The sequence below is a fragment of the Microtus ochrogaster genome, chromosome 1 (genome assembly GCF_000317375.1).
Source record: "Microtus ochrogaster isolate Prairie Vole_2 chromosome 1, MicOch1.0, whole genome shotgun sequence".
In the NCBI taxonomy this organism is placed as follows: Eukaryota; Metazoa; Chordata; class Mammalia; order Rodentia; family Cricetidae; genus Microtus; species Microtus ochrogaster.
In genome coordinates, this window is record NC_022009.1 from 46,995,264 (window position 1) to 47,010,191 (window position 14,928).

General features: G+C 54.5%; 1 protein-coding gene across 1 annotated transcript; it reads left to right on the top strand.

The window, feature by feature from the left end:
• Positions 1-593: 593 nt before the first annotated feature.
• On the top strand, positions 594-11,812 carry Tnfaip2 (TNF alpha induced protein 2). Its single transcript, XM_005343571.3, has 12 exons — positions 594-832; positions 2,968-3,334; positions 3,569-4,199; positions 5,948-6,062; positions 6,174-6,296; positions 6,442-6,542; positions 7,115-7,213; positions 7,610-7,733; positions 8,455-8,577; positions 8,794-8,949; positions 9,067-9,188; positions 10,331-11,812. Exons 2-12 carry the CDS (start codon positions 2,983-2,985, stop codon positions 10,470-10,472), a joined length of 2,088 nt encoding a protein of 695 aa, XP_005343628.1. The 5' UTR covers positions 594-832; positions 2,968-2,982; the 3' UTR covers positions 10,473-11,812.
• The last annotated feature ends 3,116 nt before the right edge of the window (positions 11,813-14,928 follow it).

The following is a 14,928-nucleotide window of genomic DNA, read 5'->3' on the forward strand; positions in this document are numbered from 1 at the left end:
ATGATCTGGCCCAAACCCAGCCTGAGAAAGCTTGCCAGTGGGAGCCCCGCAGGAGGCTCAGTGAGGGGTGTCTGCCTGTGTGACCTCTGGGTAAAGATGAAGCCTCCCCTAACACTCAAGGTTTGGTAAGGAGATGTCTTGAGAGATCCCAGTACGATCGGTGTGCCCCGCTGCTTTAGGACGCCTCCTTCAGGAAGCTTGTCTTCCAGGCTTCCACGGACTCAGTGGTGCTCAGATGGGGTAACAGAGTGTTACAGGGCGCTCCCCAGACCTAAGTAGATGCTGACTTTTCTGACGCGGAACAGCGACTCTCGGCGCGCGCCTCTGCTTGGCAGCCAATCAGAGACCGTCGTGGGACAATGGCCCCGCGCTTGACGGAACTTGTGGTCCCCCTGATGCCCTTCCCTGCGCGCACACAGTCGGGCCACGCTCAGGCAGCTCTGCCACGCTTTTCAAGGCCGTTGGAAACAACGAAGAGACCCCGCCTCTCTCTCTACCGTCCCGGCCCCGCCCCCAGCTCTGGACTTGCTGGGGTCCTTGGCCTCCGCCCGCGGATTTTCCGCGGTTGCAGCTCGAGGGGCAGGCGGAGCCGGAGCCCGGGCGGAGCCTGAGATTATTTCAGGCTCTGCTCTGGCCAGGGCCAGGACTAAGGCGTCCTGTCCCGGACACAGTAAGTGACCTCCACCGGCGTGCCCCTGTCCCTACCGCTCTGTGTAGCTTCCTCTCGGGTTCTGACCCAGAATCTCCGTCAGGACTCCCCGAGGGAATGGCCTTGAGTGGCCAAGAAGATGCGGAATATTCCGAGGTCCCGTGACCTCCAGCATACTCACTGGTAGGGCCTTAGAAGTTTTACTCTGAACCCCTTGAGCCAGGGACCCGGTTCCCGGCATGCAGCACAGGACTCTCTCGGGAGAAAGGCAGGGTGTAGGAATGGGGACAAAGCTAGGGAGTGTCAGGTTCATAATGGGAAGATTCCAGCACCCGCGGGATTCTCTGCCTGGGTAGTCTCTAGTGAGACATGGGCACGCTCTCCTGTCACCCGGTGAAAGAGACAGTAGGTTGCAAGACCAGTGAGGCTCTCTGTGGACCAGGGGCCTTTAGAATGAAGGTAGGTGACACCAGCTGCAGCCATTCCCGTGCCTCTGAGCAGGCCCCTGCCTGTCTCAGTGGGTCCACCTGGAGCCATCACCTCATTACTCCTGCTCCCTGGGGAGCCTGAGGTCACAAGGACACAGGGGACTCACTCTATGAGGTCCATCTGGTGCCAAGTTCCTGGCCTGAGATTTTGCCACATCTTCTGAGCTGCACGTGAGTAGCTGGGCTCATCCTCATTTCACAAATGGCAACACTGAGGCCGATTGAGGAAGGGGGTTTTTCAGCCCTAACACTGGTGAGATACGGTAGGGCTGAGCCCACAGCTGGTCCCTCTTCCTGTACCCATAGACTAACCCTGCACTGAAGGGCAAGTGCATCCAGATATTCAGGTTGCTGCTGGGTAGCTCCATCAGCTAGACCAGCCTTTTTGGGTGTTTGCCATGCAGATAGGCAAATAGGGTGGCACAGGCCTTAAACACTGCATGGTCCTAAATGGAATTGTCAGGCCTCGTGAGGTTTAAAAAAGTGGGGTCTCTCTGTTTAGGCCACCTAGTGAAGGATGTCAAGAGCTGGGGTGGAGGAGCCCAGGCTTCCTGTCTAATCAGGGTGCTCTACCCATGCCCCAGTTATGGGACAAGCCCCTCAGGAAATGGGCCAGGCAGTCGAGCCGGTAGAGGCAGAGAGGCTGTGGGAAAGTGGCCTTATCTGAGCCTGTGGAGCTGGCGGTGCTTGGGGCAAGCACCTCCTATTGACAGTTTCAGTTGCTTCTTCGTGATGGTGGGTCTTCCCATTTGCTGTCTATGGCTGTTTCAGGGCCACTCCAGGGCATTTTGGTGAATTGAAGCTACAGCTTGGGTTGTGTATTCTTGGGGATGGGGCAGGCAGGCCACTCCCTGGTAACGGGCCACACCATTACCTCAGAGGCCCTGCTCCTGTCTGCTTCTCTCTCTGAGCTAGCCATGCTTCTTCTGGTGGTCTTCCTTGCTCCGACAACCCAGATACAGCAGGGGATGTGAAGACCTGGGAAAAGCTGGCCATTGCGCCAGATGCTGTGGCTCAAGCTATTGACCACAAGGTTATTTTAAGCTAAATAACACCCTTGCTGAGGAGAGAAGAGACGGGATGGGCACCCAGGAAGGGCATAGAAACAAGCCTTTGTGCAGACTGTGTCAATACACTTAGAAACAAGCAGTGTAAGGTGGAAACCAGCTGTGTGGGTCCCACACTCAAGTTGCTGTGACACTCCCCTCCCCTGCCATCCCTGTGCCTTGCTGACATGTAAAAAGCTTCCTAGGGTCCTTTGCTCAGAGTCTGAAGTCCCCAATACCAAGCAAGGATAGGGGACAGGCTCTATTCTTCTTGTGGTCCCAGTACAACAGCTGTGCTTTGCTGGTAGTATATATCTGTGACCCCAAAGCTAGATAAAAACTGTGCAAGAAGGCACAGGGAGGAGGTGGAGGCTGGTCTCAGTAGGAAGGGTGCCCGTAGCGTGGCTGTGAAATTTTTAGACCCATTCTTGCTGTCCCAAGGAACAGCGACCTGTGCCCTGGCTCCTCACCAGAGTCTGATGGAGTAGAAAGGCACTCACTTCTCATGTCCCCTTTCCCTCCGAGCAGCTTCACTGTCCAGGGAGGATTTCCCCCAGTACAGAGACTGCCCCCTCAGTCTGGGAGGTCTCGGGCCCCCAGCATCCTCCTCACCTGGGGAGACAAGCTGTGGGTACCACAGCACCACGGCCAAGGAGGAAGCAGGGTTTCTGGTGGCTGTACAGGTGAAATGGATAGAGCCCTGTCCAGGCTGTGAACTGGCCGTGCACTCGGGCCTGGGGACCATTCACCATCATCTCTGAAGGCTTTGTTTTCCAATCTGCAGGCCTGAGCCAGGGCAATGCTGAAGATGGTGACTTTCTTCCAAGGGCTTCCTGGCCAAAAGTCTGTGCCGGGGACCCTGGACTTCCCTGGAAGCCCCCAAAAGTCACGCTCCACATCTGAGGCAGAATCAGAGGCCTCCATGTCAGAAGCTTCCTCTGAGGACTTGATGCCATCCCAGCATACTGGGATGGCTCCGGATGGGGAGGAAGAAGAGTCTGCAAAGAAGGAGAAGAAGAAGTCCAAAGGACTGGCCAACATGTTCAGTGTCTTCACCAAAGGGAAGAAGAAGAAAAAGAGCCAGCCCAGATTATCAGATCCTGAAGTCCAGCCCAAGTCTAGCCCCGAGCTAGACGGTCCACCGCCGACAGGTAGGCTCTGGGGGTAGCTAGGGCTGGAGTAGCACAAAAGCAGCATGGTGCAGATTTGGAGGGGAGGGGGTCATAAGCCACTCGGCCAGGTGAGGCAGCTAGACGAGTCACCAGTCTATGAGATGGGGTTCTCTGCCCCCATCTTGTTGGGGGCCTTGGCTTCCTCTCTGGGATCTCAGCCTCCTCTTGTCTCCGGTGGGTTTGTGGTCCTAAACGCGGGTTTCTACACTGCAGTGGAGGAGGTCAAGGAGGCCCTGGAGAATGGGCGCCTGGAGACCGCATGGCGGGTGCTGGCATTGGAGCGGGAGCTGGAGGCTGAAGCAACTGCGGGTGGCACAAGTGACGAGGAGCTGGTGCGCCAGCAGAGCAAGGTGGAGGCGCTGTACTTGCTGCTGCGTGACCAGGTGCTCGCGGTGCTGCGGCGGCCACTGGAGGCGCCACCTGAGCGGCTGCACCAGGCACTGGAGGTGGTATCACAGCAGGAGCTGGAGGACTGTCGGGCGGCCACCGCACCCGCGGTGGCGGTGCTGACAGCTACGCGCCCGCGGTGCTGGCTGCAACTGTGGAGGGGTGGCGTGGCAGAGGTGGCAGCGGAGCGTTTGGACGCGCAGCCAGCCGTGGTGCCTGAGGGCCGCTCGGAGGCCGAGAACAAGTTCCTGCACATGGGCCGCACCATGAAGGAGGACCTGGAGGTGGTGGTGGAGCGGCTGAAACCGCTGTTTCCCGCTGAATTCAACGTTGTGCACACCTATGCCAAGAGCTACCATGAGCACTTCGCGGCCCACCTGTGCACCTTGGCACAATTCGAGCTGTGTGAGAGGGACACCTACTTGCTGCTGCTCTGGGTGCAGAACTTCTACCCCAAGTGAGCTTTGCCAGTGGATGGGATGGGTCTCCTCTGTGGAAGGGGTGCTGAGACACTAGAGGCAGACATTGTTGATGGGAAAGCCAGTATTGGGGTGAAGGGAGAGAGCTGGGACTTGTACCCAGCAGCTTTGCACTTCAGTTTCCTGGACCTTTGCCACTTCTGCAATCGGGGAAAGGGAAGCACAGAAAAAGGGACTTGGTCATTCGTTCTCAAGGAGGTTCCCGATCTGAACAGAGATGAAACAGGGAGGGGATGTCGCAGACGCAGCTGGACACGGAGGAGGCCAGAGCACCAGGCTTGAGAGGAGACCAGATCTGGGGGAGTCGGCGAGTCTTATGTATTGAGTCAGTTCACAATTTAATGGATGTACTGTCAGGCAGGGAGGGGACAGAACATACAAAGAAGAAGTGGTAGGGAGGGTGGTTTTCCAGGCAAGAGAAGTGACATTCTGGGAACCGAGTTGTTGTGTCTTAACAACCCCAAGCAAGGGAGCTAGCTATAGTGGAGTGGCTCTAGGTGTCCCTCTTGGGGACTGTCAGATAGACAGAGATCTCAATGGGAGACCATTGAGATCTGGAGCACCTCAGAGGAGAGGCTGACTGTGCCAAAGGTGGGCAATTGGTACTCAGCTGGGCCAGCCTCAGCATCCTTTGATTGGCCCAGAATGTGCCTGTCAATCACGCCAGCTGGGGGAGAGACTTGTGTTAAAGGGTGGAAATGTCCGTAGCACTAGAGACCAGGGATTCGTACTGACTCCCCAGACCTGACTGTAAAGTCTACCGGAGGGCAGACTGGGGGTTCCGACAGTGTGAGCAGTGTGTGAACAGCTTGCCAGGTGCTGAGCCAGCCTCCTGTGGGAGGGCCAGCGAAAGGGCACAGCAGGGTGGTAGGTGAAGAGCCAGCAGGATATGGGGAAAATGGGCAGGGAGGTCCACAGACAGCTGGGCCCTGAGCTAGTTCCTGCTGGTTTGTCCTGACTCACCAGGAAATGCCAGGCACTCACACCCCCTGCCTGGTCACCTTCCTGCCCCTGTGATGCTTTGGGGTCTCCTAACTTGGGCACAGCTAGCCGCAAGACAGGAAGCTAAGGCTAGCCTGAACATGGAGCCCAAGGGAGGCATGTTGAGGCCTAACCCTAACCAAAGTGCGGCTCAAGTGCATGCAAACTAGGTGAAGCGCGCAAAGGGTCATTCTTAATGTTCCAGGCAAACAAAGGGCCTTAGGCCATGCCAGGGCTGGGCAGGTCCCCTGGGAACTCTGCGGCCACTTGAGGCACCAAGAGAGTTCTATAGAGCAGTTCCAGGGCAGCCCTTCCTGTTGAGCCACAAGGCTGACCTGATGGGAGTACTGGGCTGGCTTGACAGGCAGAGGGGGCCAGAAGCTGTGTTGCATCTGTGCAAGCAGGGAAACCTGGTAGACACATCAGACTTGAGAGCTGCTCTAGGGTGAAGACACCGTTGGTAGCCAGGGCAGAAGCAGGGAAAAGGAAGAAGATCTTTCAGTGAGCTGGGCAGGAGAGAATGGGGCTGGGCGGGGGTTCAGGGCACAAGGACTAGGGAACTGGTTTAGAGCAGGAGGAGTGGCTGGGGGTGATACAAAGAAGCAGGATGACTCCAGCCTGAACCCAACTGAGTGTGGTCTGACACGGGGAGGGGGAGGGGCAGAAGATGCAACAATGTCTGCGGCTGGACTAAGCTACAGGGCTGCCTGTTGCACTCCTCATGTCTGTGTTTCTCTGCCTACAGTGATATTCTGAACAGCCCTAAGTTGGCCAAGGAGCTACAAGGTATCAGGCTTGGGAGCCTCCTGCCCCCTAAGCAGATCAGGTTGTTGGAGGCTGTGTTCCTCTCCAATGAGGTGGTGAGTTCAAATGCTGAAGGCGGGGCCTGAGAGGGCAGCGTGGAGACAGACACTTCTGCGTGAGCTTAGTGACAGGTTTAGTGCCACTGTAACCAGCATCTTTTCTCCTAGACCAACGTGAAGTTACTGATGACCCGAGCTTTAGAGCTAGAGTCTCAGCGCTGGGCCCGGGATGTGGCTCCCCAGAGCCTGGATGGTCACTACCACAGTGAGCTGGCAATCGACATCGTTCAGGTACCCCTAACTGCCCCTCAGACCCACAGAACAGCCACAGCTCACCTCTGCTGGGCCCCATGTTCCAGCATGCACTTCCCTCCCATGCTCTGCCCCTGTCCCAGTCTAGAGGGTACCTGCTATACTTACCTGCTGCTCCCTGCAGATCATCTCACAAAGCCAGGTCAAGGCTGAGAACATCACCTCTGATGTGGGGCTACAGATAAAGCAGTTGCTACTGGTGGAGCTGTCTGCACTGCTGAGGAGGTACGTGCTTGTGTGTGTGTTTGTGTGTGTGTGTGTGTGTGTGTGTGTGTGTAGCACACAGGACCCCAGCACTGCTGGGAACCATGGCTCTCTCTGTGCTTAGGATGTCAGCTATAGCCCAAGTCTTCTGCCTTGCCCCAGTCCAGAGCACCGAGAACCTCGGGTGGGCTCCCTGACTTTGTCATCAGCAGAGCTCCCTAACTGAGCAGTTTGTGGCTTAGAAGAAGATAAGCCAGGAGACACAGAGAGCCTGCTGCTCCTTCCCATGATGTCCTCTGAATTAACTTCATTTCCTCCCCACCCTTAGGCGTCCCAGTTACAGAGGGGGCTGGGGAAGAGGAGGGGGCTGGGGAAAGAATGGGGACCCTAGAGTCAGGCAGCACTTTCTCTGGAGCCCAAATGGGGCTCTGCCCCTCTAGCCTCAGTTTTTACAGCTTGTTATATGATGTTTAGGAGCTTATGGTCCCTCCCTTGATCCCTTGGGAGATCAGCAACCCACAGACTGAGAGGAGTGGCTTCTATTGTCCCAGTGTTTGAACTGGTCCTAAATGTGCCCCTTCTGGTTTTGTCAGTTACCAGCGCACCTTTGATGAATTTTTAGAGAAAAGCAAACTGTTGAGAAATTATAGGGCCAACATCATCGCCAACATCAACAACTGCCCATCCTTCTGGTGAGAGTATTGGGCAGATCTGCCTCATGGAAAGAGGGCAGATGGGAGGTGGAGCCCAGAAAGGGAATTAAGAGTCACAAGGCTGTGGGGAAATGACAGGGCCTGGAGCAGCCACAGCTGAGGGGTGGAGTCAGCAGGATGCAATTGATTTATTTATGAGTTTAGCTTTATAATAAAATTGTGAATAGAAGGCGGGAAGAGCTAGAGATTAGACAAAGGTGGAAGGGGTGTGCCTGGGGCACGGGGCACACATGGGAAAGCTTGAACTAGATCCCACTGGGAGTGGAGAGCTACTGAGGGTCCTAGAGCAAGGACCTGATTCAGGAAAAGTAGGCCAAGGATCATGGTGTTGGAGACTGGGCAGGCTGTCATGACCCCCTTCCGTTCCCTCTCCAGGACGTCTATGGAGCAAACATGGCAGATTCCTCAAGATTCCCTGAGGTACCTGATGGAGCCCTTGAAAGATCTTAAGGATCATGGCTTCAACACCCTGCTCCAGAGCCTGTTTTTAGACCTAAAGGTATCAGGAGGTTCATTCCTGGGCACAGGAGGGAAATCAGGGAAGTGGTAGTAGAAGACCCCACTTCAGACCTGTGGGCAGTACAGATGGGGATGTGCAGTGTTTCTGGAGATGTCCATGTGATGGGGCCCTAACCCGCTCTCCAGCTGACCCACCGCACATCCTGACTTTGCCTTGGCCTGGAAGGGCCACAGAGCTAGGAACATCTAGAGAAGATTCATCTTCCACTCCCGCCCCCACCATTCCTGGCTTCCAGTTCCTGGGGCTCAGGACCCTTGATAACTAAACTCCATGCCCTGGGTGCCCCTCAGAAAGCAGGGGAGAGGTTCCCTGCTCAACTTCAGGGCTGAAGGTATAAAGGGCAGCCAGTGGGTATGGAAAGTCCATGGGTGACCCCGGATGCCCTGGCACAGAGCTCAGCCTGCAAAGCACAAGGCCTTGTTTATGCAGAAATTTATTTGTTTAAGAGAGGGGCAGTGGAAGAGAGTGCAGGGCTGCAGACAGGCTGTCCTGCCTCTCCCCAGTCACAGCTGCATGACCTTGGGAGAAAGGCACACACAGACTACCTCTGCTTCCGATCTGGAGCAGGAACCTCAAAGTTAGCCAGCTCCTGGAAAGCCCTTGGGACCCTGTGGTCATGAGTGTCTATGTGAGGGTGTCTGCGCCTGGCTGCCCTTCCTTTCTGTGCGTGACCAGACATCCTGCCTCTTGCCTGCCCCAGCCACTGTTCAAGAAGTTCACACAGACCCGCTGGGCAACGCCAGTTGAGACCCTGGAGGAAATCATCACTGCTGTGGGCGTCAGGCTGCCTGAGTTCTCAGAACTGAAGGACTGTTTCCGGGAGGTGAGGAAATCCTCAGGAATGGACCTGGGGATTGGTGCTGTCTGGACACCCACATCAACTAGCAGTGTTTATACCCCCCCCACACACACACACATGCACACGGGAAAGGCAGGCACCTATGCTCACACTTTTGTCTCTATGCATTCCTGGGTGTTTTGCCTTGGAAGCTTTAGCCCTATGGGTAAGTGCCAGTGGATGGCTCATCTCCCCTGCCAGGAGCTCATGGAGGCCGTGCACCTGCACCTGGTGAAGGAGTACATCATCCGGCTCAGCAAACGGCGCCTGGTCCTCAAGACCGAGGAGCAGCAGCAGCAGCTGGCAAGGCACATCCTGGCCAACGCTGACGTCATCCAGCATTTCTGCACTCAGAATGTGAGCACATCTCACCCCCACCCTGAGACTCTCCCCAAGCCTGGCCAGCTACTGCATTCTTAGTACCCCTGGGGGAAAGGGATAGCTATCATCCTCCAACCACCCCTCTGCCTCCAGGGATCCACTGCAACCTGGCTGAACCAGGCCCTCCCTAAAATCGCTGAGATTATTCACCTGCAAGATCCCAACGCCATTAAGATTGAGGTGGCCACATATGCCACCTTGTACCCTGACTTCAGGTGAGCACTAGAGGCCCTCGGGAACTGAGTAGCTGGTTTGTCCCTGCCAGGTCCCACTATGCTCTGAGCATGCTGGGATGAGAGTCCTCCTCATGACCCCCTCAACTGCTAATGCTCCACCAAGGAGAGATCATAATGTCTGACGCTCAAGATGACTTGGGAGCATGAGCTTGTGTCTTGCACCCTCCTGTTCCTGTTAAGGACCTATCTGAGAACGCAGTCAACCATGGACATTGTTCCTTCCTAGGCTGTGTCCTCTGATGGGAAAGTTTGAATTGGTCTTGACTGGGGTTGACATAGCTTAGCCTAGTCTAGTGTGTGGCTGACCCACTCCACCTATTTAATCATCTATCTACATATTTTGACCTATATACATATAAGCCCCATCCACCTCTACCGACCCATCTATTCTTTGTATTTACCCACTCTTCTGTCCGTCACATCACATTCATCTCCCTGTCTACCCACCTTCCCGTGTGGTCATCCATCTGTGCTTACGCTAACCCGCCTCTCCACTCTTCTATTGTCCATCATTCCAGCTATCTGTCCGTTTGTCCACCGACTCATCCAACCATCCATGCAGTTACCCGTCCATCCTTCTACTTCCTCACCAACCCACCTGTCTGCTTACCCAGCTGTGCACTGACCCCATCCCTCATCCTTCTCTCCCGGGACCCCAACTACAGTCATTTATCAATCTTCCAGACTCTGGACTCTATCTATGCTGTGCCTTGTTCTGGGATACAGGGAAGCACAGGTCTCAGTCCTCTTCCTATAGCTTACAGTCTGGTGAGGGTTAACCATGGTGAGGTAGTGAGGCAGAAAGAGAAAATTCCAGGTTGTAGAGTTGAATCATCTTGAATTACGGGGGGGGGGGTTCTGGTCAGAGAGGACAAAGCCATCTAGAGAGGTAACGTTTTGTTGAAACTCTAGATGGGAAGAAGTCAGCCATCTCAAGGGTGTGTGGAGAGATACAAAGGTCTGCTGGGCTGGAGTGGAGGAGGTAGAGAGGACAGGTCACCTTCTGGGCAGAGTGACTTACTGCAGGTGCTCTATCAGGGCCTGGAGTTAGGAGGGCCAGCAAGGACTGTGAGCAGGGTCGGTAATGACCGGTGGAACTGACAGGGTGCTCTCTTTGCCAGCAAAGGCCACCTGACTGCCATCCTGGCCATCAAAGGAAATCTACTAAGCAGCGAAGTCAAGAGCATCCGGAATATACTGGATATCAACACCGAGGTGCAGGAGCCGTGCAGGCCCCTATTTTCACTTATAAAAGTTGGTTAGCTTTTCCAGATGTCTGATGTGCTAACAAGCACACAGCGAACATCTGGCACCACTCCAGTTGGGGATGATCCATGGCACCGACACTGTGACCCACCACCGACCTCCCACGTTCTTGTAATGCTCCTGCCTAGCCCTGACTCTAGAACAAGACCTGGCAGCCAGGATTGAGCAGACCCCTGTCCAGTGGGGCCCAGAACCCACTGTGGGAAACTGACCTGTGAGCCCACAAGAAATTTCTCGTAAATGATGGTTCATCTTAGGCAGAGTGCCCCTTGCCTTCTATATTACAATCTGTCTCCTGATGCCCCCCTCGGGTGGCTCTGAGTCGCCCCTCCAGCTCCCTAGGACCAGTGATAAAGCCTCATCCTGCTTCCTGCAGCCCGTGGGCTGCAATGAGATAGAGCTGAAAACACAGGAAAAAGGAAAAGATAATCTCTGCATCTGGGGCCTGGAAGGAGACTCATGAAATGCCATGGCAGAGCCAGCATCAGAACCAGTTCCGTAGTGGCCCCTGACCCTGCAAGTAGTTCCTGGTGCCACTCAGCCGGGAGGACCCGCTTCTTCACTCCCCATAGGCTGCCCCTGTGTGTGTGTGTGTCTGGACAGGAACACGGGGTCTGCAAGTGCGTGCTTAGCTTCCTGTTGATGCTGTGCCACGTTTTCACACACAGAGTGGGTTTGAACCAGTTCTGCAAACAGCGAGGTGTGACACAGGATTGTAATCTAAGTGTGGTCAGGGCCCATTGCTTTGGAGGCTCCAGGGAAGAATCATTTCCTGGGCTTTCCCAGGTTTTAGAGGCTGCCCACATCTCTAATCTGAGACGCTGTACCTTCAGAGCCAGGAGCAGTTACTGTGTCCTTCATGCCACCGAGGTGTCTCCTGCTTCCAATCCTGCTGTGTTTAGGACCCCGGGATGCACTGAATCTGTCTGGAGACTTATCAGCAGCCTTGAGTCCAGCTGCAAATTTAATTCCTGTTTGCCATTTCATCCAATAGTCATTGGCTTTGGGGCCCTGTGGGTCCTACAGGGTTGATCCCTGGAAACCAGAAACTCCGTTTCCCATCAAGCACCTGCTACTCCATAGACTCTTCTCCTCTCTGGCCATGAAAGCCCTTCTCAGCACTGAGCCAGCCTTGATTATTCCTCATGGTTTAAGGCTAGGATTTGAAGTCCCCTTTCCCAGGTACTTGCCTTACAAAACTGGCCAGGAACTGGCTGGTATAAGCAATGCACAAAGGCCTTCATATTTTTGTAGATGTTAGCTTGTTTGATGACATTACTATTTGTAATATTATATTTATAGTATTGATTTTGTATGCATGTACTCAGGACAGAATTTAGGGTGGTTGTTTTTTATATAGCTTGATATAAAACTTTTCAAAAGTGACTGTAGAGTGGTTTATTTAAAGAACTGCAAAGTTGGGGGAGGGGTTGGGGTGGCTCTAGTAGCTTCTTCACCCTCCTGTTGGCTGCAAACCCTCTCTTCCCTAGTTCTGGTTCATAGTTACAGTCCTGGCTTCCCAGCTCTTGTGGTCCAACCTGGAGAATGCCTGCACCCTTGCATGAACCCAGGCCTAGTCCTTCACCACTCCCTGTCTCTTCGCCTATTAAGTTGGAACTGATCACGAGGAAAGATGAGGTGTGAGCTGCCATCGTATTAGCTCCATGCTTGGATCCGAGTGAACAAGAAGGTCCTGGTTTGTGCAGGGCTGGAAGGGCATGATGGCCACCTCCTCTGCACCCCAGTTCTGATCTAGGATTTGGGGCAGAGCTGAGTCTCTCGGGGACAAAAAAAGAGGGCTTAACAAATCCACTCCACGAAGTTCAGGAACTATTTAGAGGGTAGTGATGAGTTGGTGCCCCCCCATAGAGGGGTGTGTGTGTGTGTGTGTGTGTGTGTGTGTGTGTACGTGCACATGTGTTGCTGCAGAATTTCATGGTATGGGGATGGAATGAATCCCACCACAAAGTGGGCACACAGGCTGGCAGGAGACCCAAAGGACAGGACAGCTGGGCAGGACCCCTCACTGCTTGCCACTGGCTGCCATCTTCTGCTGGTTTAAGTCTCCTTCACAGAGCCCAGGGAATTAGAGTCAGGACATTCCTACCTTACCTGGGACTCCCTGCTAGGATGAAGATAAGGGGACACTAACTGGGTCAGAAGGTCCCACAGAGTACACTGAGCCCCGAAGTGCCAGGGAGCAGAGTGGAGGATAGCAGCGCCTGGGTGACCACAGTGGTCCCTGGCGCTCGGTGGGTATAAGGCCCACCTTGTTACCAACCTAACTGCTACCTGAGTTCTACCCCAGTCACTGCTCCAGGAAAATCTCACAAAAAGCAGGATTTGTCCCAGAGAGAGGAAGTGAGTCACCGGGCTTGGGGGCAGAAGCTCTGTGCAGCAGGCCAGTAGGCCAGCAGGCTCCAGAACTCTGACATAGGGGAGAGGTCACTACCTGATGTCATCTCTGCCACTGGAAGCAGAGTTATTCATCCATCAGGGTTTGCACCGAAGGGCTCATTTCCTTGATGCCCCACAAACACCAAGTGAGAAACTAGATGAGACCTACATACAACAGGGTGCCATGGAGGTGACACAGGAGGGACCAAGGGGGCGACTCTGGCTGTGGTTTTATGGGGAACTGGCTAAAAGAGAAGACAGTTGGCTGAGAGCCCAGATTTGAGGCGCCCCAGCACAGATCTAGACTAAGCACACTTGGACAAAAGCCGGCAGATGGGAGCTGGGGTGAGTCAGGCTGTAGGGAGAAGGTGGGAGGACTTGGGGGTAAAAGCAGGCCCAGGAGGAGGTCGGAACAGGCCAGAAAGCAATGAGAGACAGGCCAGGCCCAGTTCATTCCAGCTGTAGAGAGTTTCAAAGAGAAGATTTAGTGATTTAGAGACAGAGAAGACCCACTGAGTTCCCCAGGGGAGAGAGGTGGGGTAGGGAGGGCGCTGACTGTGGACAGAGATGGGTTAGCTCTGTGCTAAAAGCAATTCATCATGCTGTGGTCAGACACACTATTCCCAGAGGTGAGGAAGGCCTTGGGGGGACTGGAGGGCTGGGAGTCTGGGGGACTTGGGGAGGAACTGAGGACCAAGCTCAGTTTGAAAGGTCTGCAGAAAGGGGCTGTGGCTCCTTACAAGATGTGAGAAATGACAGTGTCCTGGATAAGGTGGTCGGGCACCCTATCTAGACATATGTGCACAGCCCTGGGGAGGCGGGGCTGAGGCTAGCAGATCTCATAACTGGGAACCAGTTGTGCCCTTTCTGGCACTTTATCTGATCTGTAATTCAGCAATTATGCAAAGGGGTATTGGGCCAGTCACTTCCATTGTCCCAGCAAAATGCTGGAAACTCCCAAAGTGCCCATCAGTGGGCAGCTGGGAATAATCTCAGCACACCCAACAATGGAGGCCTGTGCGGCTGTAGAGGAAGGGAGAAAGGTCTCTCCGTGCTGACTAGAAAATTCAGATCATATAATGTTACGGGAGAGCACGGTATATAACAGCGCACAGTATTCTACCTTTAAATGAATGCAAATGGAACGTGAATGTACATTTGACTCTGCTTCTGAGCGCAGCTGTGGTGGTTTCATGATGGAGCCACGTGTAGATATTAGTGTTTTATACTTACACACTCAACTGAGGGACCGAAGGCAGGTGTTGCTGGAGACTCAGGAATGGAAAGGAACCGCGACATTCCCAGTGTAAGATGGTCCAGACGCAGCATCTGGTTGGAGCAGGTACAGCACAGCGTGAGCTTCCTCAGCACTTAAGGGCAGACTGGGAGTGACAGTTGGGCTCCTAGCAGAGGGTGAATGCAGGGGAGGCACAAGGGGCTTGTTGGGTAGAAGCTCTCACCGAGAAACCTCAGGCTTTCAGCTGGCAGGGGGAATGGGGCATGCGTGAAGGGGTAAGGAGCTCTGACACGGTGCCCTGTGGAAGGAAGGAGCCCCAGCAGGTGGAGGAGTCGGTCACAGGAGTAAGGAAGGGCAGAGACGGGACTTGTGTGTCACAGAGGGCCCTCGTGATGGAGACAGGAGTTGTTATAGGTACAGATCAGGACAGGGCTGGGGTGTCACCCAGCAGTGTGGCTGGCATCACTGGGAGTTGAGAACTCAAGGAACTGGTCAGCGTCACATGGATGCTGGTGGGGGCACCAGATGCTGCCCTTGGAGAACCCAGGTTGAGGCCCAGAGAGACAGGAGCGGATGACAGCATCCCAAATTCAGAGCGACAGCAGAGTGAGTGGGTCGGCGCGGACCTCAACAAGGCCTTCCCTGACCTGAGGCAAGGGGCTAGTTCTCAGTTTACCAGAAAGACTAGTCTTGGTCTACTCTGGAGTCTCCCCTGAGAATGATGAATATCTGGGGTCCTAGTTCCCTGAGTCTGAGCTTGGGATGGGGTGCAGACACTAAACCTATGCTAAAGACTAGATGAGTCAGGGCCACAGCTGT

Excerpts from the sequence above, each read along its gene's own strand:
- Tnfaip2 (XM_005343571.3), top strand. The coding sequence starts at position 2,983 with ATGCTGAAGATGGTGACTTTCTTCCAAGGGCTTCCTGGCCAAAAGTCT. Across the intron at positions 6,297-6,441 it reads TGGCAATCGACATCGTTCAG|ATCATCTCACAAAGCCAGGT; the intron begins GTACCCCTAACT and ends TGCTCCCTGCAG. Across the intron at positions 8,578-8,793 it reads TGAAGGACTGTTTCCGGGAG|GAGCTCATGGAGGCCGTGCA; the intron begins GTGAGGAAATCC and ends CTCCCCTGCCAG.